The sequence below is a fragment of the Lipotes vexillifer genome, unplaced genomic scaffold (genome assembly GCF_000442215.2).
Source record: "Lipotes vexillifer unplaced genomic scaffold, Lipotes_vexillifer_v1.1 scaffold387, whole genome shotgun sequence".
Lineage (NCBI taxonomy): Eukaryota > Metazoa > Chordata > Mammalia > Artiodactyla > Lipotidae > Lipotes > Lipotes vexillifer.
In genome coordinates this window covers 3,533,969-3,558,106 of record NW_006795399.1, presented here as the reverse complement: position 1 = coordinate 3,558,106, position 24,138 = coordinate 3,533,969, and the positions used below count along the sequence as shown (strand labels likewise).

Here is a 24,138-nt window from a genome sequence, read left to right as displayed (position 1 = left end):
ATTAAAAAGGAAAAAAAAAATTCACAACCTAATGAGGTAGGTAGCTACCTCTTTAAATGTTCCCGCAGCAGCACTGGGGAGAAGGTAAGACCAGTTAGAAAGCCAGTGCAGCAGTCCAGGGGGAAAATAATGTGATAGGGATTTAATAACAATCAGATACGTGAAGTGAGGGAAACAAAGAAGTGAAGGGCTTCCAGGTTTCTGGCCTGGGCAAAGGGCTGGTTGTGGGTTGCAGTTCACCAGTCTGTGTAGAAAAACAAAATTAGCTTTAGACATGTTAAATTTGAGGTGACTGGGGGACATTCAGGTAGAAATGTCCAATAAGCTTTTGGATATACAGATCTGGAACTCAGGAGAGAAATATGGAGTAGAGATTTTGAGAGTTCTCCAATAGGTGATAGTGGATTCTGCCTTCGGGGAGAAGGCATTAGATGAAATCTTGAGCAAACTCGGGTTCCCCCACCTGAGAAAACCAAATATTGAGTTAAACCTTCCATTGCCAGTCCTGAAAACACAAAACCAACACTTATTTATTAGAACAACTGCCACTTACCCAGTGATTGCTATTTGTCAAGATGTATCCTAGGTAATTCTCTCGTTTAATTTTTACTACGGTCTGACGTCCAGACATTTTTGTTTTACAAATAAGAACATTAAGTCTCACCGAAGTTAAGTGATTTGCCCAGCCACACAGAGGAGCCGGGTTCGAATAATACAATTATTGTTTAATTCTGAAATCTATACCTTTAACCATCTTGTTACACCATCTTTCTAAACGTCCTATTTCGTTAAAACGTGAACAGCACTCCTCTCCGCGGAAAAATTGAATAAACTGTTCCGGATGCAACCAGAACAGAATTCACTAAAATGGCGGCTCCCTGAGGGGCGCTGGCTCTCTTACGTCATCACACTGCGCTGCTGCCTCTCGCGCACAAAGTGCCAGGGGAGCAGGCGGGCAGATGGAGGGGTCTCAGCCAGTGCGGAGGAGGGCGGGGCGGGGGGCGTGCCCTGTTCATCCGTGGCGTAAGATGGCGCTGCCCTTTGGTCGGTCGCTGTGCCTGAGCCGCTGGGGAGCCAAACGATTGGGGGTTGCCGCCGTAGATGCCCGCAGAGGTAGGATTATATCATTTTACTCTCTTTTACTTCCAATATAGTTTCCGTCTGTTACTCCTGGAGCCCACTCGGAGAAACAACTCCAGCCCCTTCGACTCATTCCCCCTCCCCCACCGAGTTGGTCTTGAGATTTCAAACCTGGGACACTCTCTGGTTTCTTTAAATTCCAGGGCTTCCCCAGTCCGAGCTTTTCGGATCCTTGGGCTGCCCATACTAAAGCGCCCCCACTCTCTTAACCCGCTTGACGTTCCGACTCTTCCGTGTTTTCTCATGATCTCTTGACTGCCTGTTTCAGATCGGAATATGTACGTCACTGGTTCTAGAGTTCTAGCGCACGTCATTATCCAGTCTCTTTGCTCTGCCCGCAGGCGTCAGTTTCAAACTGGAAGAAAAGACCGCTCACAGCAGCCTGGCACTCTTCAAAGGTGACACAGGTGTCAAATACGGCATGGTGGGATTGGAGCCCACAAAATTGGCCCTGAATGTGGAGCGCTTCCGGGAGTGGGCAGTGGTGCTGGCAGACACAGCGGTTACCAGTGGCAGGCACTACTGGGAGGTGACAGTGAAGCGCTCCCAGCAATTCCGGATAGGAGTGGCAGACGTGGATATTTCCCGGGATAGCTGCATCGGTGTTGACGATCGTTCCTGGGTGTTCATCTATGCTCAGCGCAAGTGGCACACCATGTTGGCCAACGAGAAAGCCCCTATTGAGGGCATTGGGCAGCCAGAGAAGGTGGGGCTGCTGCTGGAGTATGAGGCCCAGAAGCTGAGTCTGGTGGATGTGAGCCGGGTTGCTGTGGTCCACACACTACAGACAGATTTCCGGGGTCCAGTGGTGCCTGCTTTTGCCCTTTGGGATGGAGAGCTGCTGACCCATTCAGGGCTTGAGGTGCCTGAAGGCCTCTAGTATGTCCATCACTGGAGTCCCTAATCACGCTCTTGGCCAGCCTCCTGATCCAAGTGTCTGAAACCTTTTAACTGTGCCCCAAGCAACTGCTAGCTCCCACAATTCAGTGATGGGTCCTCTGTGCAATATCTGTCAGCTTCCTCTCCCCTACCTTGTGAGAGCTAGGCATACAGTTACCCTCTCCCCTCCCCCAGACTATTGCCAATTTCCTAGGCTACCATGAATGTACTTTCTCTGACTTGCTTCCTTCAGTCTCTCTGCCTCCCTGTGCCCAGGACTTCCTCAGACTGTATTCAGTCCTAGGGTCTTACTTTTCAGCTTTGTTTGAATTTATTCATCACTGTGCTACTTCTTCTTCCCTTTGCCCACATGTAACCTGTTTGTTTTGGGGGCTCTACCGAATCTCTCCAGAGTAAATCCTTTCTACCTCTGGCTGGAGGAGTGGTGCAGTGAATGACTTTGCCCTTTCTGTACAGCACATACAGAATTTGGGCTCTGGCTCCCTCAGGTAGTGCTTTATTGACTGTGTCAGAATGAGAATAGAGCCCTCCTTGCCTAATACCTCAGTGTTACAGACTCTCAGCCCCAGACAGCTGCAGCTCTCCTCACCCTGAGTCCATCTGCCTTAATTTGCACACCTCTGACACTTGGTCAATCTGTTGCAATCATTGGACCAGTTACAACCATGACCAAAGGGGAAGAGACATGTGGGGATTAGTACTAGAAACTTTATTCTTGAGAAGTTCCATCTTCATTTCTGCTATAGTTGTATAAGTTCCAGAGGAAGGAGGGAGGCCTGAAGTCTTGCACAATCCATTTTGGGGCCTGTTCAGACCCAAGCACTTGTCCCCACTTGGAGCAGAATACACTTAACCTAAAGCAGGATTTGGGATTGAAGAAAACCTAGTGGGGTGAGTATATATGTGAAATATGGATTCTTTGGGCTCTGTATGACCCTGTGGTTCCATCTTACTCTACCTTTATGATGGTGATGCAGCTGGATGGCCCTAGGGGAGAAAGAGAAGGACTGGGCCTAGCAAAAATAATAATTTGTGTAATTAAAGTTTATTTGAGCACAGAATACTTTCTCTGTCTATAAAATTGCTGTTAGCAGTAGCAGCACTTCCTGGCCAAGGGGGGCAGATCTCTCCAGACGACTAAAGCCTGGTGCATAGCTCCTCTCTTTCTCTGTGGATATATACATGTGCGTGGTGGCTAGAGCCCCTTACCAGAGTATCTCTCTCTCATAATGGCTTCTTCAGAGAGAGGAAGATGGGACCTGCGTGAAGACCTGGGATGATCTGGAGTGGGCTAAGCCATTAGGCTGTCCCTTAAAGAAGCCCACAATCTTCATGGATAACTCTACTGCAGGAGTCCACAAAGGCACTTCTCTATACTCTGTCTGCCAAGGGAATGAGGTATTTTGACTCTCACTGAAAGCACTGCCCACCCCCGCCACCACTGAAGCAGTGTGGCCCTCTGTAGCATGTTTGGTGGTTGTATGTTAAGTGTGTGGCCAGCTCGTGCTTCTCTCATGCAGGGACTGTGCATGCCCCGTGCTCACACCATGCTCTCTAAGTTCTCTTTGGACAGGGCCTCAGCTGTTGCTTCAGCCTGAGTCTCAGATGGTGTGTATGAGTCCTGGTAATCTTGGAGCAGTTTAACCACCTCCAGGTGGTTGAACTGCACAGCATCATCCAGGGGGATGTTGCCCCACCTGAAAGGAGGAACAAAGACCATGATCAGGCAAAGAAGACATCAAGAGTGCCCTGGTTATATACATAACTGTGGTGGCTGGAGGGCCGTGGTGGAGAAGCTGCTGCCCACCTCCCTTCCCCCCACTTTCAGCTTAATCCTACTCACCTGTCCTTGACAAAAGGATTCACTTTGCAAGCCTCAATAAGGAATTTAACAACTTCAGTGTGTCCTAGGAATATGGGCAGAAGGAAAATGAGAGGGTATAGATCCTGACCCTTTTGGTGTTAACATTAGTACAGACCCTTGGCAGCTGGAGTCTGAACTAAAAGGGGAGGGGGGAAAGGCCTCTTCCCATTTTTGCTCCCTGCAGCACCCAATAAGAGCCTGCAAACTGAAGCACATCTGGACAAAACTAGTTGCTGCCCTTGTAACCTTGAGGGCACATACAATGGGGGGTACTCTTGGTAGAAAAGGAAGGTCTTAGGATCTGCTTCCTCTCTTATTTAACCTTCAGATACCTTCAGCTGCAGCAACATGCAGGGCTGTGCGGGAGTCATAGTCTTTCTGTTCCATGTCCATGGCTGACAAGGCAAACCTGAGAGGAGTGGAAAGTAGCTGGAGTTACCCAGATCAGCCTAGAATCACTGGTATCCTTTCTGAAGTGGGGTCAGACTGGATGAGTTCCAGAAAAAGCAAAACAGAGCTTTTATACCAAGATCTGTAGACTGTGTACGGTCTGTGTTCTCTATCCAGATGAGACTCTTACTCCTACGTCAGAGAGATGGGAGTGTGATGGTTCCAGAAACATCACTGCCTACCTGTAGTAGGTGCCCAGTACATATTTGTTGATGCTGGTAATCCATTTGAGGCAGGGTCCTTACCAGCCTCCTAGGACTCTGCTTTTAACACCCAGGTTAATCATAACAGTGGCTACCATTAATTAAGTTCTTATCACATCGCAGTCACTGTACTTTTAAAAAAAACTCATTTAAATGTAGTCTCTGACCATTCAGTCTGACTCTAAGGCTGAAGCACTTAACTATATTGCTATGTTGACGGCTAATGAGGTCTCTGACCAGGAGTATTTTATTGTGTTTATTTGGTCAGAGTAGAAGTACCTTCGAAGAGCTGAGACATCTCCACTATAGGCAGCAAATAACAGGTTCACCACAGTCTTGTTCTGGAAAACAAATCATACCCACCTGAGATTAACTGTGACTTTGAACCCACCCATGCCCAGCTCTACCCTGTCGCCCTCCCCCATGGATGCTTAGCCAAGGGTTTTACTGAAGTGTTATGGAATATTCTCTTCTGAAATTGTCTTACAAGCCACCTGGGGTTTTCCTTACCCGAACTTCTCCTCCTTCACGCCGTGGGTCTAATTTCCGAGCGCAGTGCCTCAGGTTGTCATAGTTGTGGAAATTGAAGAGAGATACCAACTTCTAGAATTGTAAGGCAAAAAGATTGTTTACTTCCTCCCTGCACTTAGGAGCTCAAAATTGCTTTATTTTCTCATTCAAAAATATTAAGTACTATATGCAAAGTGACTTACTTGGCAGAAGCTGACACCCCTATAGCTGTTCCCCAGCTTGTCCAGGGGAGGTGATAGACACATCATTCCCATGATATTGGGCACCACCAGGAGGATGGCTCCTGATACAGCTGACTTGGCTGGCAGGCCCACCTTGGGGACAAAGTTGGAACTGCGGATGAGCAAGAGGTGCCCCAAGTCTGTGTTAACAAGTTAGTCTATCCCAAATGACTTCATGGGCAAGGCCACACCCATCTCAACCTTTTGGCTTGTTAATTAGCTTTTCTTACTCCTGTCCTCCCCTGCCCCCTCTTAAATTTATGGCTTCAGTAAGGAAATATTTACTGAGTATCTACTCTGTGCCTGATGATGTGCTAGGACTAGGACAAGGTCTCTCAGTTAACTTACATTCTGGTGGTAGGACAGAGACAATAAATAGGTAAACAAACAAATAGACAAAAATAATCACAACTTATAACACGTTAGAAAAAAAGGAGGGTGCTGTGATAGAGAATGATGTGGGAGGGAGAGCCCAGTGGAGAGAGGGTGGTCAGAAAAGCCTCTCTTTGGAAGTGACATCCTGTATGAGACCTGGATGAGAATCACCAGCCATGTGCGGGGCGGCAGAGGAGTGGTTCTGAAGTTGCACTGTCATGTGTTTATGTGCTTGAGGGACTTACTGTGTTTGACAAACTCCCCTAAGGATTCTTGGCCTAATTGCCTGGCTAGAAGTTAGTGAGTGAGAGGCAGGAACAGGTGTCCACCTCTCCACCTTCAGAGACTCGGTGTCCCCTTTTCTTGGCTCTGGGCTCATGGCAAATGGATGGCAGGGCCAGAAGCACTTACATGGAAAGCAAACTGGCCCGAGAGGTCATACATGCCGCAGGAGTGCATGAGGCTGAGGGTGTTGCGCACTGCTTCAGCACTCAGCACGCTCTCGCCTGTGATGGGGCAGATCCCGCCATTGGCCAGGGTGGCTGCCATGACACTGCCTGATTCACAGGTCACCTCCACGGAGCACAGCTGCGGAGACAAGGCAGAGGTGAGGGTCCGGTGTGGACCTGAATGCTGTGCTCTGAGGTGTAGAGCAATGTTCTTGACATCCTGATCCTTCAGTAAGTTCCCCTGGTGTTTCTGAAGGATGCCAGAACCACTGGAGATGAGTATCCCTCTTGTGGGTCAGAGCAAGGAAGGCAGTGTGTCCCGTTCCCTTGGTGCTGGGTTGAATGGTGGCATCTGCTTACCTGGAAGTAGAGATCCAGGGCAGCCATCATGTCCACCCCTTTAGGAAAGCACTGCAAGGAAGAAGAGGGGAGAGCGTTTCTCTCAGGCCATCAGCAGTCCCTGTCACACTGCCAGGACCTCAGCCGAAGTTCCCAGCCCCCATTGCCCTTCCACCAGCCACAGAATTCCCAGGGACTTTGTACCGGCCTCTCCCAGTTACCTTCTTTTCCTTTAGATAATAGCCGATGGCATAATTCCGATCCCCCGTTTCCTTCTCTGACTGGAATCTGAAGCAAACACCCAATTTAGTACTTGACATTTGAGGGATGGGTGTGAGGAGAAGGGGGAAAAATACCTTCCCTGAGAGAGACAGAACTAGATCACACATGTCAAACTAAATCAGCCCCTTTATTAATTCTCACACTTACACTGGAGAAAACTTCTGAACCTGAGAAAGCACTGGGTCCAGCTTTATTGTAAGGTGTGAAAAACCAAACCAAACCCAAAATGATCTAGTCATCTAGTCTAGGAAAATGAGGTTTTTGGCTTTGAGAGACTTGGCAAGAGAGGGCCCAGGTGCAAACTCTCACACTGTCTTTCTCATTAAGTACCAAACAGAAATGGAACAAATCCTTTTACAAAGCAAACAAATGTCCATGAAGGGGCTCAGAGGAAGCTGAAAGGCCAAGGTTCCCCTGGGACTTCTTCCTAAGATTCTATCCTCCTCCTCCATCATCTGCCCCCCCCACATACGTATACACACACACACACACACACACACACACACACACACACACACACACACACACACACATCCCCACACACATTCAGCCAATCCTGTGAACGGGGCCTTACGTGGCATTGCTGAAACCCATGTATTCATTCCCAGCCATTTTATTCAGATACTGCAAGACCTGGAAGAGAAAAAGGGGCATGGGAGGCACCCCATGCGTAAAGACCCCTAGTAAACACATAGGCTGATTAACCCTTCTGCACTCCTCAGTCCTTATCCCAGAAGGGACTTCAGGAGGCTTTCTTCCCTCACGCCAGCAGATTCCTACATCTCTGGAAATAAGGCTTCTAGTATGGGCTGGTGCACCATCAAAGTGGGGTTAGAGCCAGGCACTGGGGCAGTTGGAATGGACAACATGCCATGGAGAAAAGCAGCCAGGGGCTGAGCAGTGAGGGAACTTACAAAATCAAACTTCTCTGCTTTGTTACAGTCCATCTGCAAGGAGACAAAAAGAGATATCAGTATTCTAAGCCTAGGAGGATGACAGGGAGGGTCAGAAGGATGTAGTGGAGATAAAGTGTGAGACCGGTTTTGCTACTGGGTGTGTGTTGCATTTTACAATTTTTTTTTTTTTAACAACTGAGACTTTTTAATATCCATGCATACCTAGTGATCTTAAAAACCATTTAGATTTTATTATCAGGTAATGAGTACAGATAAGCTCACCCCAGCTATGAGTCTCACCCATCCCTGAGTCTCACTCTCATTTCCATTCTCAATGCCAACCCTCATCCCTGACTCCCACTTTCATTTTCCTGATTCCAATCCTGTTCCCAAGCCCCACCCCTATTCCTGGTCCCCATCCTCATTCCTTACACCCCAGGCTGGAGGCTTCCTCTATCCTACCCCTGATTCCCATGGCCATTTCCAAGACTGGAGTGAGTGATGGGAATGGGAGGACGGTGTGTGTTGCATACATTATAATATTCAATTATATCAATTATATTGATAACTGAAATAAAGCTAAAGATTTTAGCTAAGAGTCAAGTCAGTAGGGCCTGTTTAGATGGGAATGGGATGAGGCAGGCCCCAGATACAGGGCTGTAGATAGAGCTATCCCGGAGCAAGGGGAGATCCTGAGCCTGGTCCATCCCCCTCCCCCCACCCCACAATAGCTTCCTGTACTCGTCAGCTATAGTGTCAACACCACAGGGACTCTGACACTTGGGTCCCTGGGAGGAGGGTTCCTAACACCACCTTCCCCAGGAAGGGCTGTGATTGGCTCTGGATTGTTGCTGCCCACACTGCTCTCAGGTTCTTGCTCAAGCCCTGGGAGACCTACAGCTGACAGGCTGGCCAGACACCCTTGCTCAAGGCCAACTCACAGCTCCAGGTGACGTGAATAGCTGCCCTGTTCTGGCCATTCACCCTTCTTTCCATGTGTCCCTCACCCACAAGTGGCCAATCAGTACCTAACAGAGCTGTCCTCCCCCTGTGTGTGGCATTTGGTCCTTGGTGCTAGGCTGGGGTCAGGACCTGCTCACTTCCCTCAGAGCCAGGAAGCTCTGGGCTCCAGACTCATGGGTAGGAGCTGGGATACAGTTCCATTTACTAACATCCTCAGCATAATTTGTGAGTCCCTGCTGTGTCTTCACTGCCTCCTGGGCACCCTCAAAGGAATCAAGTCCCCACCAATCTCCCTGGAGAGACAGGCAGATACGAGGGATATAGGAACAAGGGGGTTTAGAGAACAGTACCTTCCAGAAGGCTAGGGTGGCACTGACCTTGATCAGGGAGCTCACAACAATGGCACCAGCATTGACCATGGGGTTATGGGGGATTCCTGGGGAAATACAAACCACCCAGAGTCTTACCAGCCACTGAGCAAAACCTTTACCGCCTGCCCACTCTGTAGGGTAAAGGGGAAAGATCTCTTTGCTGGGGAGGATGGAGTGACAGAGCTGATCAGGAAGGGCAGAGAAACACACACCCTTGGGAGGAGGGTAGGGTAAGAAGGGGGCATCTGTGAGTCTGGTCTGAGCCCAGGGAGTGCTCACCTTCCTCATTGAGGGAGAGCTTGTTGTAGCGCAGGCCGCTGGGCTCCTTGCCCACGAACTTGTGCACGTAGTCAGTGCCTAGGGTGCTTATGGAGATGGCATAGGTGAGGGGCTTCACACAGGACTGCAGGCAGAAGGGGATCTTTGTGTGGCCCACGGAGTGCCTGGAGGCAAGCAGGTGCCATGAAAGGGGTCGGACTATGCTCTGCCCGTGTGCCCTGCCTCCCCTTCCTCACCCAGCATCTCACCGCTGACCATCCACAGTGCACAGGGAGACGCCCCACAGATCTGGATTTGACTTGGCCAGCTGAGGGATGTAGGCCGCCACCTGGGTATGAGTGGGTAGAGAAAACAGAGACAGGATGAAGACATGGATGTGGAGAGGGGGAACAGAGCTGAGGTTCAGGTCAGGAGAATCTTTTAGATAAAAGCTAAAATTCTGTCTTCTGCAAGACAACAGGGTTCCCTCCTGCCTGTTGTTCCTAGAGACACCCAAGCCTTAAGTCCTAGAAGGCCTTATATTTCTGCAGCCCCACTCCTATAGAGACGGCAGTAAAGCCCATGGGAGGTATAAAGAGAATTCTGGGGTCAGCTTCCCTTTTCTGCTCTTAGGCTTAATTACCCTGTAGGTTTCTTTCAAAGTTCTATTGGATCCTTGTCAGCTGTCTCCATAAAAACTTCAGATTCCCTCACCTGCTCTAGAAATCACAGGTAAAATACATAAAGCCCTTGTCCCCATTTTTAGAGGTTCTGCTTCTCATCACTCATCCACTGGATTCCCAGCCCCAGGAAATCTCTGAGAAGCAAGGTATATCTGGTCCAGAGCCCTTGCCCATCCCTCAGTCCCCTGGCGCTCACTTTGCCTCCAGTGAGCTCTTTGGCATCCTCAAAGATGCGGTCCACATGGCTCGTGAACTCCTCAAAATCAGGAATGACGAACTTCTTTCGGAATGCCTGGGTCAGGAGCACAATGTTCCTGCTCACACACCTGGATCCCAGACACGATTGGGTTAGGGGGCTGGAGAGATGCAGCTGTGACTCACTCTGGAGCCATGGGAACAAAGAAAGTGTGAGTGGTCATTGGGTTTGGGACCAACAGCTGCGTAACCTTTGGCATTATTACTTGACCTTTCTGGGTCTTAAGTTTCTATGCCTCTAAAATGAGGGGTTGTAATGATATGGAAAGATATTCCAAGACACAGTGTCTTGGGATAGGAGAAAAAATAAATACCTGAATAATAGGTATGGTAGGTCATCTTTATATTTTAAATCTTAAATTATACAAGTATGTTTACATCTATTCCTGTATATGTATGTAAATGCTAAGGACATTATCTAGAAGATATCTACTAATCTGTTAACAACGTTTACTTCTGGGAAAAGGGACAGGGATAGGGGAGAGAGGGAAAGGAGAACATGTATTTCTCTGTTGCTTGAACTTTTACAATAAGTATAGGCATATATATGTGTTACTTGTGTAATAAATAATTAATAAAGTTGAGGGGTTGAATTATCCAATCCCCAGTATCCCCTCCTGCTGTCAAAGTCTGTGTCTAAAGAACTGCTTTGAAAGCAGTGCCCTTGTTTCCGGGGCCCTCACTTTCGGAAGAGATCTCGGTCCAAGAGGCCACCACTGCTGGTCTCTCGAACCATGCGGCGCATCTGGCTCATGCAGTCCCGGAGCCGGGGATCTGACGTCTGCAGTCCAGTGGCCTTCAGTGCCTTCAGGGGAAAGAAGCCTGGTAAGGTCAGCTACAAGGACAATAATCTAATCCTAATCATTTTTCCCAATGGATAACAATTAACTCAACCCCAACTACTACAACAGGTGGAAGAAATGCGTTTGCAGACTAAGAAAGGATGGAATATAACAGTTTTGAAGGCTAATAGGGGTTTCCTGCCCTTTTGCATCAAGGCAGCTGGTTTCTGAACCCCTTGGGACAAAGTCGCAAACCAAAAAGATGGGCTGAGTCAGAGGGTTGAATCATCGCACCTGGGGCAGGGATGGGATTGCCTCATCAGCCTAGGTATCTGCTATCATCAGCTATTCTTCATCCTCATGAAGCAACCCATTAGCCGCCCTGTACTTGTCCTACCTTCCTTTCCCCAGTTTCCAGAGATCCTAAGGGATCAGTGTTCTGAGCAGGTAGAGAGGAACTTACAGTAGTGAACTTGTGGATAGGGATTCGTTCCTGTCCCTCAGCAATGGTGTAGAAGAGCAGGTCACCCAGACGGGACAGCATGCCACTCTCTGACGAATCACTGTTTGGGGGCAGAGACAGGGGAGGAGGACAGGAACCTGAGAACTCCTCCCTGCTCCTCCTCCTAGAACAAGGGCTTATCAGCAGGTAGGTGTCCTCAGTCTACACCTTCTCCCTGAACCATCTGATCTATCCCTATAATTCCAACCTTCACATCGGTCCTGAGAAGTCTTAAATCCTATTCTCTAACTTTCTTTTGTTCCTAAACTTCAGACATTTATTTCTAGTTGCCTTCTAAATACTTCCATTTCTAGATGTCCCATAGGCACTGCAGACTCAACATGTCCAAGCCTGAGATCATCTTGCCTCCCTCCCTCTGCTCCTCCTCTTGTGATTCCCATTTGGACTAATAGCGTTACCACTTACCCAGGGGTGGGGGGCAAGCCGGAAATGTGGAATCATTTGGATAATTCCCATACCTTACATTCATAACCAACATTGGATGAATCTACCTCCATAATGTCTCTCAAATCCACCCTCTTTTCTTCTCTTCCCCTGTGCTAGCACGGTGTTGTAGAAAGAACCAGAGTTTGCCTTTAATAGCTGTGATCTTAATATGGATAGTAAGTCAGGTTATTTAATAAAGCTGAACCTGTTTCCTCATCCCTAAAATGAGGGTTTAACATCTGCTTCACATGGGTGATGTGAGGTTTAATTTAAATGCCATTCCATGAAAAACCATCTTTCACAAAGTAGATGCTCAGTAGCTCCATGTTGTCTGTTACCTATCTGCTCCTACACTCTCTTGACTTGCAACCCATCTTCCACAATGTGCCAGTTATCTTTCTAAAACTCAAATATCATTTCTCTACTCAAAAACCTTTGATAGGGCTTCCCTGGTGGCCTAGTGGTTGAGAGTCCGCCTGCCGATGCAGGGGACACGGGTTTGTGCCCCGGTCCGGGAGGATCCCACATGCTGTGGAGCGGCTGGGTCCGTGAGCCATGGCCCCTGGGCCTGCGTGTCTGGAGCCTGTGCTCTGCGGCGGGAGAGGCCACAGCAGTGAGAGGCCCGCGTATCGCAAAACAAAAACAAAAACAAAAACCAAAACCTTTGATAGCTCCCCAGTGCCTACAAAATAAGTTCTTATTTCTTGGTATGGTATTCAAGGCTCTTTAAAACCTGTCAACATTCCTTTCCTATTCTCCACTATGCCCCCATACTCCAGTTATGCCAGGTAATAAATAGGTGGCTCCCCAAATGGCCTAGGCACTGTCAGGCTTCCTGGCCCTTGTTGTTTACACTGAAACTTCTGCATGGAAAGACCTTTTCCTCCTTCACCTGCACAGTCCTGCTCATCCCTCAAGGTCCAGATCAAATGTTACTAACCCTGTAAAGCCTTCCCCAAACTTCTTGATTTTGCTTATGCTGCTGGTATGACACAACATACCATCTTATTGACAGAAGAAAATCTCCCTTGCTCCACTGTTATGCCTTCGTGTTTTATACATCTTTGTCTTCCTAGAATTGAGCAAAGTCCCTAGCACACTATGGATCTTCAACAAAGAATCACCAAGTTACATTTCTAGGAATACCCCTGTTCCCTAAAGTATCTCTCTCACTGGATTATAGCACCTAAAAATACAGGTACTAAAGATTTTTGATCTTCAAGATTTCTTCTATTAATATGTTAACAGATTTAGAGGAATTATTTTATCAGCTCATTCCAAATATGATAACTATGAGATTAGACCCTTCAAAACCCTTAGATCCAACAATTTGACTTCCAGGTATTTACCATATAAGTGTATTCACGTACCTACAAGGTAACATATTCACAGTCATTCATTGCATTGTTAGTAATAGTAACACTGGAAACAACCTAAATGTGCATCAACAGGGAACTGGTTAGGTAAATTAGGGTATATTCATATGATGGAATATTATGCAATGTAGAAAAAAGAAATGAGGGTGTGCTTTAAGTATTGATATGGAATGATCTTTAAGATGTAATATTAACTAAAAGAAGCAAGCTGTAGAACAGCGTTTATAGTATGGTACTATTTATGCTTAAAAGGGAACATATATATGTATGTTTTTTCAGGCACAAAATATTTCTGGAAGGATATATAAGAAACCGGTAAGACTGATTTAGCTCCCTCTAGGGAGATGAAGCAGGTGCTGGGCAAAAGAAGCAAGAGGGATACTTCCCACTATATATCTTTTTATATATTTTGAATTTTGAATCATACAAATATGTACATTTTACCTAATGCATATGATATATTGATATATGATTATGAATATATTATCTATTGAAACAATGCATTTAAAAATAAAAAGCCTCTCAAGGAACTTGGCATAGACTAGGCATGTGTGTGTTTTGCGCCAGGAGGAATACCAGGAGAGGGGGGAGTTCTTCTGTTTCTGAAGAAATCCAGTTGTTATAATGAGGCTGGTGCCTATAGGGAGGAAAGGATCCATGTGGTGGCAGAGGAAGGGAGGAAAAAGCTATCTGAGGAATAACTCAAGAAGGAAAGTACGCAGGAATATTTTGAGGCCAGGTCTCCTTGCCTGGAAAATGAAGGAAGACAGGAAACAATGCCACACGGCTGAATGTATCACAAGCATTTAAAAAAAAAATTGCATACCCTTTGACCAAGATATGGATTGATCTGCAAGATAATGTTGGGGGTGGGGCAAGGTGCAGAATAATATGTATAGTATGATACCATTTGTAAAAAGCGGAAATAATATCGACATATATTTGCTAATATATGCATAAAATATCTCTAGAAGGTTATACAAAATATCAGTGACATGTCTCTGGGGAGCAAAATTTCCTAGGAATTTAAGAAATAATTGAACAAGTGCATAAGAATATGTAGTAACCAAATTGAAGACTGGTTAAATAAACTGTGATACCTCATACAATGGAATCTTAAAATGGCAAAATGGCAGCCATTAAAATGACATCATGCATGCCCACATTAAATCATATTAACAGCTGTTCATAAATGGGAAATATAGGCTACCAAAGAATAGGAATACTATGATCCTATTTTTGTTCAATTTTATATATACATATAGAGTATATATATGGGTTTAAATCATGGATATATATTAAATATGGATATATGGTTCCCTCTAATATTGGGATCTTGATTTTCTTCTTGATACTCTACTTACCTGGTTTTTCTTTAATAATTAGAAATAAAGTTAAATATTAAAGAAACAAAACAGTAACCTAAATAACAGGGCATTTTCTCTTTGCTGCCCTCCTTATCCACCAAGAACACTTCTCCTCATGGTGTCACACTCCCAGAACCCATCCCCCTCCATGCCCTCAACTCCTTCTGCCCAAAGGAGCATTGGTCCAAGGCCTTTACCAAGAAGTCCCTGGGAGCACAGACAGCAATAGGCAAGAGGATTAAGGTTCCTAAAAACAATTCCAATTGTAAATCAACTATACGCCAATTAAAACAACAACAGCAACAACAAAACAAACCACTTCCATCACCTGACACCACAGGGTAAGGAAGTGTGTGTGTGGAGGAACCAGGGATGCTTCTTGCTCCCCATCCCACAGGTGTGAGGGTGAGGGAGGTTAAGCCTTTTCTCTAACCCACCACCATTTCTCCCAAGGTGATTATTTGGGAAAAGTCAGGATGGAGAGCAGACCAGGAGAGAGAGGGTTTATTCTTTAAAATTTAAACATTTTGTGTCTCCTTGAGAAGAGGCTGATGGAAAAGTACAGCATAATAATAATTCTCATTAATAATAAATAGATAATACCTTATTGGATGTTACCTGTCCAGGACAGGGACTCCAGTGGTGGTGAGGTAGAGGACAGAGTAGTCTGTCTGGCTACTTTAATTATGGTGTGCATGTCTTTCTGAATGTCATCAGTAGATATCAATGACAAGGGAGATGGTCCATTTCCTGTTCCTGCCATAAAAAAGCAGGGGCTACTTGGATAGTGTCTATGTTGGCTTCTGGGGAGGACAAAATTTCCTGCTCAGCTCCGTCTCTGCGTCTCGAAGAAGCTCAGCCACCAAGTGTTCCAGGGTGGTGGGGGAGAGAGGTGCAGCCTCTCGGGCAGAGTAAGAGCCCAAGGGAAGAGAACCCCTTAAATCAGGGAGCCGCCTGAGCAGCACATAAAACGGCTCTGACTGGCTCTAGTTTGGGAGATCTGCGTCTTATGATTCTCCCCCCCATTATAAAGATTTTCCTCCTTCAAAAACCAATCGGAGAACCACCCTTATTCTACAGATTAGGGAGCCCTGATAACGTACACACCCAACACATACGCAAGTATCTGCGCACCAGTAACACACGAGCATCACACACGCCGAAACACAGATCGACCACACACAGACCCAAGAACACTGGGACTCTAGGCAGGCTGTTCTATACCCACGCATCCCCTAATATACACACGAGGACAGGGGAGAGAAGGAGGGTTAGGATGGGCGGTGCGCACACGGCCCTGCACTCAGACACGCGCACCAAGAAACACTCCGCACCCACCTGCGCTCCCAATTAAGTATGCACCTTGGACAGGCACCATCCCGAGGACCGACCTGCCCAAACGCCTTGCCGGTAGGACGGCACGTTACCGCCCGAGCGCGGCGAACCCAAAGCCCCAAATCTAAAGGAAAAGGCATCGCAGGCCAGTAAGCGAGGAGAGAAGGGAGATGCGATGCGCTCCTTGGGGAAGGGGACTCGGAAGCTAGTGGGAACGACAGTGAGAGTGCCTGTCCTCTGCCCCTGTCCCGCGAGCCTTACTGATCCTGGTGCTGCGGCTGGTGGCTGTGTGGCGTCTCCCTGCCCTGCGCCGCGGCCTCACTGAGGTGGTGCCGGACGCCCCCGCCAAGGAGGGGGCTCCGGCTCAGGTGACCCCAGCCTCCCCGCCGGCAGTAACTGCCGGCCCCGCTCAGCGAATTCTGCAGAGCCTTGATGGAGCGCATCCCCCCAGCGCGCCGCCCGCTCGGCCAGAGCTCCCAGGGCTTCTGAGCGGTGGTCGGAGGGAGGGACGGAGGAAACGCGGACCACGTGGGGCGAGCTAAGCAACGGAGTGCTGGACCTGCGGGGTGGAGAGGTGAGGCCCGGTAGGTGGGGTGGAGCAGGAGGTGGGGCCGGTCCCTACAAGGCTCGGTACACTGCCAGGTGCCCCCAATCCCCGCCTAGACAAGGCGTCGATGTGGAGTGCACGCGATAGGGAACACAGAGCGCAGGGTGTCTAGTGGCTGGTGAGAAGTGGGCGGTGCCTGAGAGTTGGGATGGACAATGCCCAGGCCCAATCATTGAGAAAGTAAAAAGCTTGGGGGCGGAGATAAAACGAGGCTACCCAATGAAAGCAAGGCGGTGGGCCGCCCACAAAATCCGGCGGATTCCTCCGCGTTCCGGCCAGCTGCGGCCCGCCGTGCGTGCAAGCGCCGAGGGCGGGAAAGCTGAGGTGGGGCAGTTGTGAAGGCGGAGGACGCGGCGGCGTCAGAACGATGGAATTCTCGGCAAGAGGGGAAAGCGGTACCTCTCTACACTCGGATAAGAATGAGCCCTGCTCAAGAGGTCTCTTAGTGACCTCCTATATTCGAAGTCCAAAACCGGCCTTCAGTACCCGGCCTCGTAGCGCGGCGTGGAGGCCCAACGAATGCCTCGTTTCCAGCACGCGGTGTTGGTGAGTGAGGAGTCATATGGCAGGAAATTACCCCGACCAGAAACAGCGCCCAGGCACTTCCGTGAGATCATGAGGCGGGGGAAAGGTCATTCTGGGCTGCTAGGGTGCCTGGGTTCTCGTTTTACCTCTGCCAATTATTTGGTGTCTGTTTTAAGACTTAGGTGTCCTTAACTCTGAGCCCTTAAACATTTTATAAGACGTTAGGTGCCCCCTAAATTTTAGCTAATTTAATTGCTTGCCTCTGTATTCCTCACAGGCAGAAAAGATGTACAAAAAGAATTTTGAAAACTAAGCACATTCGGGAAGTTTATCATTTGCAACTAGGAGAACATTCACCTATTTCTTCACAGCATCTGTATTTAGTAGGAGCTCATGGAAATAATAGCTGTTATGGTTTGTCAACCACTTTATATAGTCTGTCTCTCCCTCTTACCAGAGACCTAAAGAATAGTTATTACTAGTCCCATTTTGAAGATGAGGAAACTAAGACTCAGAAATTAAGACTTTTTCTTTTTTTAATATTTATTTATTTATTGGATGCATCAGGTCTTAGTTGCAGCATGTGGGATCTTTTGTTGCAGTGCTCGGGCTTCTCTCTAGTTGTGGCGCAGGGGCTCAATTGTCCCCCAGCATGTGGGATCTTAGTTTTGCCACCAGGGATCCAACCAGCGTCCTCTGCACTGCAAGATGGATTCTTAACCAGTGGACGACCGGGGAAGTCCCAAGACTTTTTGAATAAGATAACCCATCTAATAAGTACCAGAGTCAGGAATCAGACCCAAGTCTCTGACTACAAGGCTCTCTCCATCATGCAGCTCATCCCAAAATTAACCACTGAATTATTCCAGTTGTTCCTAAAGGAAGCATTTACGTTGAAGCAGTGTAATACGGTACTGAGAATTGGCTAGAGGCTGGCTGTATCACAAAATGTCACTTCCTTTTCTTTTTGTTTTTGGATTAAAATGAGCATCAAGGGTAACTGTGGGAAAAGAAATATGAAAACGATACTCTGGTGTGTTCTGTGGAAAGGCAGTTCTCCTTTGGCTTGGTTAAGGTCAGAGGGTTTATTTAGTTTGAAACCAGGTAGAGTGACCTTCCTTTTGTTTTTGTTTGTTTTTCCCTTCTGTACTTATTCCTTATCTGCCCTATCCATTCTCCTATAGGTAGGACTCTAATTCAGGGACTCCCGCTTACCCTGGCTGCCTTATTAATGGCTTTGCCCATTACTTCTTTAAGAAAGTTCTGGGTCTTAATACTTAGTATAAATGCGAGCCAGCATTAACTTTTCCAAATGTAGTAGGCTAATCTGATCCTTGTTTCATAGGAATGTTATATCTCTGAAGTTTTTTGAGCTGTCACGAGAAAGATAACATGTGTTAGGGAATTTCTAAACATTACCCAGGTGTTTGCTTCCTTTTATTTCCTACCCCTGCCTTTTTGAATTAGCTTTAATTATAATCAGTAACAAGTTCCTCACTCTTTTTCTTCCCAGTTCTCTCTGATAGTAGGAACTGGTTGGGCAGTGAAAAAAGTCAGCCTTTAGAAGGGGAGGTTCTTTGCATAGAGATCTAGCACTTTGACCTTTGGACTGATTCTTCTTCCACTATAACATTGCTACTTTTGTATGAGGATGGAGGGTGAACCGGTGACTTGGGAGGCCCACAGCATTGTGTAAAGTATAATATATTTAAGAACAAGTTTGTCACCCCACGTGGTTAGAGTTTGGCAGTGTCAAGTTCTTTTTTTTATTTCTGATTTGAAAAGGTCCTATCCAGTTAGGTCTTTGCAAAAGTACGAGCCAGCTGTGACATGGCCAGCTAAACCCGAAGCTTTTCATAAGCTTTCAGGTATCTCTAATAGTAGGTTTTTAGGCCAGTCCCTTGTTGTGCTAGAGTTTTGTGGTGTATGGGGAAGGATTTTGGATTTTTAAATCAGAAAAGCTATATCCTCTGTGGTACAAAATTGGAAACTTGATGCTTATGTTTGGAGGATATATATTTGTTATGATTTACAGATTATCATTTGTTCTACTCTTTAGACTGTAGTTAGAATCTTAATTAGTCAGAGTGAAAGATTATTTCACATAAGTTATTTTTTTCATTAGCGTTTGTTCTGCAAAAGTTACTATTGGTGCACATTCCTTCCTGCCTTAGTTTCTCCATTTGTAAAAGATAATCTTGTCTTTTACTGGGTAAAATATAAGTACTGGGAGCTCTGACATAATCATCTTCAGTTCATTCAATGAATATTTATTCATTGGCCTATAGTGTGCCAGGCCCAGTGCTAGGAAATACAGAAATTGAAATTAAAAACAAAAAACCAGTTTCTGATTATTGGAAGAAATGAGAAGGCCAGTGTTTAAAATTCCTAATGAAAAATGCTGAAGTGAAGAGATACGGAAAAGGAAGTAAAAAGAACGGGCATCTAACTAGGCTTGGGGTGAAGGGTAGCTAAGATAAAGGGGGAGGGGCATCAAGGGAGGTTGGGGGATTGGAGCCAACTCTTTTTCTTTTTGTTTTTCCCATTCGTGGATGGGATTTTTAAACCCACTTTTTTTTTTTTTAATTTATTGTATGTATTTATTTTTGGCAGCATTGGGTCTTCGTTGCTGCACGCGGGCTTTCTCTAGCTGCGGTGAGCGGGGGCTACTCTTTGTTGTGGTGCGCAGGCTTCTCATTGTGGTGGCTTCTCTTTTTGTGGAGCATGGGCTCTAGACATGCAAGCTTCACTAGTTGTGGCACGTGGGCTTCAGTAGTTGTGGCTCGCAGGCTCTAGAGTGCAGGCTCAGTAGTTGTGGTGCACGAGCTTAGTTGTTCTGCGGCATGTGGGATCTTCCCGGACTAGGGCTCGAACCCGTGTCCCCTGCATTGGCAGGCGGATTCTTAACCACTGCGCCACCAGGGAAGCCCTAAACCCACTTTTATTCGTTAATTGTAAGTAGTACAGATATTCCAAAAATATAAACAGACACTTAATGGTGTCCTACATTTCAAGTGTTTTTTTTTTTCTTTTTTTGCGGTACGCGGGCCTCTCACTGTTGTGGCTCCGGACGCGCAGGCTCAGCGGCCATGGCTCACGCGCCCAGCCGCTCCGCGGCACGTGGGATCTTCCCGGACCAGGGCACGAACCCGCGTCCCCTGCATCGGCAGGTGGACTCTCAACCGCTGCGCCACCAGGGAAGCCCTCAAGTGTTTTTTAAAAAAAATTTTTATTTATTATTTATTTTTATTTTTGGCTGCGTTGGGTCTTTGTTGCTGTGCGCAGGCTTCTCACTGCAGTGGCTTCTCTTGTTGCGGAGCACGGGCTCTAGGCGTGCGGGCTTCAGTAGTTGTGGCCCGCGGGCTCAGTAGTTGTGGCCCGCGAGCTCTCGAGCGCAAGCTCAGTAGTTGTGGTGCACGGGCTTAGTTGCTCCGCGGCATGTGGGATCTTCCCTGGGCCAGGGCTCGAACCCGTGCCCCTGCATTGGCAGGCGGATTCTTAACCACTGCGCCACCAGGGAAGCCCCTCAAGTTTTTGAATACAACAAGTTTATCAAACCATGAACCTGTGAGCAAGGTAGTCAGAACCCCACAGCCCAGTCACGTTGGGAAGCAGATATCCCCCACCCTCCAAACGGTATCTCGAAGGGGGTTACGTGGCACAACATGGAACATGTAAAATCTGAGATACTGCAAGCAAAGAAGCTCACGGGGCGCAAAGAGGAGGGTCTGCTCCAGGGGCAAGCCCCACAGCAGTAAAGGAATGGTACAGGGGGCCAAACCCCTGCATTCCCTCCCCTGCTTGAATGCAAGTATTTACCAGTATTAAAATAAAAGGACAGGGCTTCCCTGGTGGCGCAGTGCTTGAGAGTCCGCCTGCCGATGCAGGAGACGCGGGTTCGTGCCCCGTTTCGGGAAGATCCCACATGCCGCGGAGCGGCTGGGCCCGTGAGCCATGGCTGCTGAGCCTGCGCGTCCGGAGCCTGTGCTCCGCAAATGGGAGAGGCCACAACAGTGAGAGGCCCACATAACGCAAGAAAAAAAAAGATAAAAGGACAAAACTAAAACACCATTTTACAAAAAAGGCGACTGAAGGGTAGTAGTGGCAAGTAACCGACTGAAGACCTGAAGGGGAAAACAGGCTTACTTTCCGCAGACACTTGACCTGTCTGGGACATGGGATACAGGACAGCCTTACGGGGGGTTGCCTTACTGAATGAGGCCTCATGAACAGGGTTAGGGGTAGCAAAACAGAACGAAATCCATTTCCCAGGGAATGACTGCCTTTAGACTTCCCATGCTTTTTGCACAGAGAAGTTTCTGGGCCACTGTTAACAGAGGTGAATTTATAAAATGGTCAAAATCTTTGGGAGGCAGGAGGGAATTAAACAGAAGGTCCCAGGTTAACTGAAGGCAAATTTACTCAACCTCGCTATAGTGAGGGACCCATGGACCTACAGAGTGTCCCCTCTACAGTGTGCAGAGTGGAAACTCTGACCCTTTCCAAATTGGTCCTGTGTCCAAAGCTCCCCCTATGAGAGGGACACGAACATCAGGCTTTTGATTTAGAAGCCCAATCAGAGAGACACACTGTGTCCCTGAAGAGGCACCTTAAAGAACTGAACCTGGCAGGTGGGCAGATTCCTGGCACGGCGTGAACTGGGGTCGACCAGGCCTGGTGGCCTGTTGCTTCCCAAAGACCAGCCTCAAACAGGAAGGGCTGGTAGGAAACCCCAGAAGAGATCCTGGGGTGAACTGGCTCCCTCTCAATCTTGCCTTCCTCCAAAACTGAGTCTGGCCTGATTCCTCTAAGGAGCATGTCTTGCAGTCAGTCATCTCTTGCCCCTAACACACTGTGAAACTGGAGACCAGAAGGTGCATAATGACTTCAGGCTGGCTCTGGTCCACACCGATGGACCCTGCTTAGACCTATTTGGCTGAGCTGCCTCTCCAGGGAAGGGAGGAGAGGGTGAGTGGGGGTGTGGCATTTCTGGTGAGGAACTGCATGGGGACAGGGCAGGGTTTTGGCAAGAACGAGGCCTATGGAGCCAGGCTTCATGCAGAAGCAGTGGGGACACTCCCACCAAGCCATCCTGGGCTCTGGTCATCAGTCCCTTGGAACACTTGGACAAGTCTGATAGGAAAGCGGGTGGCACCAGCTCTTCCTTCACCTGGAGGCAAGGAGACCCAAAGCAGGGCAGAAAGGGGCCTCAGAACTGGATCAGCTTAGAGCCTCTTATTGCTTATTCAGTCAGAAAAGCATAGCTGGACCCCATGGCAGATTTGGCCCAAGGGCTAATCCTTAGGATGGGGCTTGGGAGAGAGGCCCCTCCTGCAATATTAAGATAGAGGGCTAGGCCAGGGCCTTAGAATCAGAAGCTCCCGTTTTCCTTCAGGAGGTGTCGCTCCTGGCCAGCCCTGGGGCCCTCTTCCCCTACCTGCATGAAGCAGGATCCCACAGGCACCAGGGAATGATGCCTGGGAAATGATCACGTGGGCTTTGGGGACCCTGTTCTACTCATGTGACACCAAAGGGAAAGACAAAGCCTCACAACCTTGGGACAAGGAGGGGAGGTGGCATCACAATGCTAGAGAAGGATGCTAGGCGGTCAGAACACCAAGCTGGTGCTCCACCACCTGTTCCTGGCTAGCTCCTCACACTGCCCTAGTGTGTGGCTGGTCTGAAAAGGATAATGGGGGTAAGTCCTGAGTGGGTGGTGTTCTTGCACCTGAAGCAACTTACAAATGCTTTGTGACATCTGCCTCCAGGGAAAACAAAGAGGGGGATAGGAACCCCCTCCCACCCAAGGGAGGGAGGGGTGGCCATGGTTAAGGCAGTGATGCTGAAGTGGGGCTCCCTCTGGGGGATCCCTTGTGTGGAGCCAACTCTTAAAGGTTGAGAGATGTTTGCAGGCACCTAAGGAGAAAGGTTTCCAGACAGAGGGCTCTGCAAGAACAAACATCATGAGAGGAACAGTTGATGGACTCTAGATGAGTTTGGTTGGAGTGAGTTTGGTTGGGAGTGAGAATGTGTGGACCAGTGAAGCTGAGGATATACTGGGGGCTGCATTATGAAGAGTTTTGACTACTATGAAAAGAATATTCAGCCACAGCCTAAAGGCAACTCCATAGTAAACCTTTTAAAGCTCCTCTTTCATTTAAACTTACCATCCCATTGCTTCATAAAGAAGCCCTCAATTTCCTGCCATTACACTCATAACCAACATCTATCTCTTCAGATACTATTTAAGAGGACTCCTTCCTCCACTCTCAGGTTAATCTCTCTACTTACTTTGCTCTATTTTTCAACTTCTTCTGATGACTCCATCATTCAGCATTTAAATATGCTCAAGACTCTGCCATCTTAAGAAACAGCCACTATATTTTGACTCTTTTTGTGTGTGATTAAATTAAAATATATTTCAGTTAAGTAGCTTTATGCAATTCAGATTTTCCATCAATATTGCTTTTTTTTCTTTTTTTAAAATTTGAGATATAATTGATATATTTTTACTCGTATCTGTATTCCTTCCATCACCAAGTTTTTTGAAAAAGTTGTTACACTTATCACTTCTTTATGCTCAGTTATTATTTATTATTTATTATGGTGAAACTAAGCTGATGCTGCCATTGTGTTGCTTTGGGCTCATAGGCTTTAAGGGATTCATTGGAGTTGAAAGTTTAAATAATAATTCATCAAGGTCACAAAATAGATTAATATGTTTAAAAACTCCTAAGACATCATTAGTTAAGCACGTGTATTGGAATAAGATTTTTTTTTTTTTTTTGCGGTACACAGGCCTCTCACTGCTGTGGCCTCTCCCGTTGCGGAGCACAGGCTCCGGACGCGCACGCTCAGCGGCCATGGCTCACGGGCCCAGCCGCTCCGCGGCATGTGGGATCCTCCTGGATCGAGGCACAAACCCGTGTCCCCTGCATCGGCAGGCGTACTCTCAACCACTGCGCCACCAGGGAAGCCCTGTAGGATTTTTTTTTAATTAAAAATTTTTTAAAATAT

At 47.4% G+C, this 24,138-nt stretch overlaps 2 protein-coding genes across 8 annotated transcripts; one reads left to right on the top strand and one right to left on the bottom strand.

Annotated features, from left to right (window-relative positions):
• The first annotated feature begins 1,000 nt into the window (after positions 1–1,000).
• SPRYD4 (SPRY domain containing 4) lies at positions 1,001–3,098 on the top strand. Its single transcript, XM_007467706.1, has 2 exons — positions 1,001–1,113; positions 1,482–3,098. Exons 1-2 carry the CDS (start codon positions 1,029–1,031, stop codon positions 2,018–2,020), a joined length of 624 nt encoding a protein of 207 aa, XP_007467768.1. The 5' UTR covers positions 1,001–1,028; the 3' UTR covers positions 2,021–3,098.
• GLS2 (glutaminase 2) lies at positions 3,069–16,734 on the bottom strand. Of its 7 annotated transcripts, none has more exons than XM_007467713.1 (18): positions 16,251–16,734; positions 11,426–11,525; positions 10,864–10,985; positions 10,122–10,251; positions 9,512–9,591; positions 9,264–9,427; positions 8,991–9,049; positions 7,669–7,701; positions 7,329–7,387; positions 6,694–6,833; positions 6,494–6,544; positions 6,096–6,272; positions 5,271–5,402; positions 5,068–5,160; positions 4,837–4,898; positions 4,237–4,313; positions 3,884–3,947; positions 3,069–3,737 (listed from the first exon to the last, which is right to left on the bottom strand). In XM_007467713.1, the coding sequence occupies exons 9-18, from the start codon at positions 7,354–7,356 to the stop codon at positions 3,581–3,583; spliced, it is 981 nt and encodes a 326-aa protein (XP_007467775.1). In that variant the 5' UTR covers positions 7,357–7,387; positions 7,669–7,701; positions 8,991–9,049; positions 9,264–9,427; positions 9,512–9,591; positions 10,122–10,251; positions 10,864–10,985; positions 11,426–11,525; positions 16,251–16,734; the 3' UTR covers positions 3,069–3,580. The 7 variants fall into 7 exon arrangements, with proteins under 7 accessions (XP_007467775.1, XP_007467769.1, XP_007467771.1 ...); XM_007467707.1 differs by having other exon boundaries at positions 6,694–6,760; XM_007467709.1 differs by having other exon boundaries at positions 6,694–6,760; positions 11,426–11,528; positions 16,338–16,432.
• Between the last annotated feature and the right edge of the window lie 7,404 nt (positions 16,735–24,138).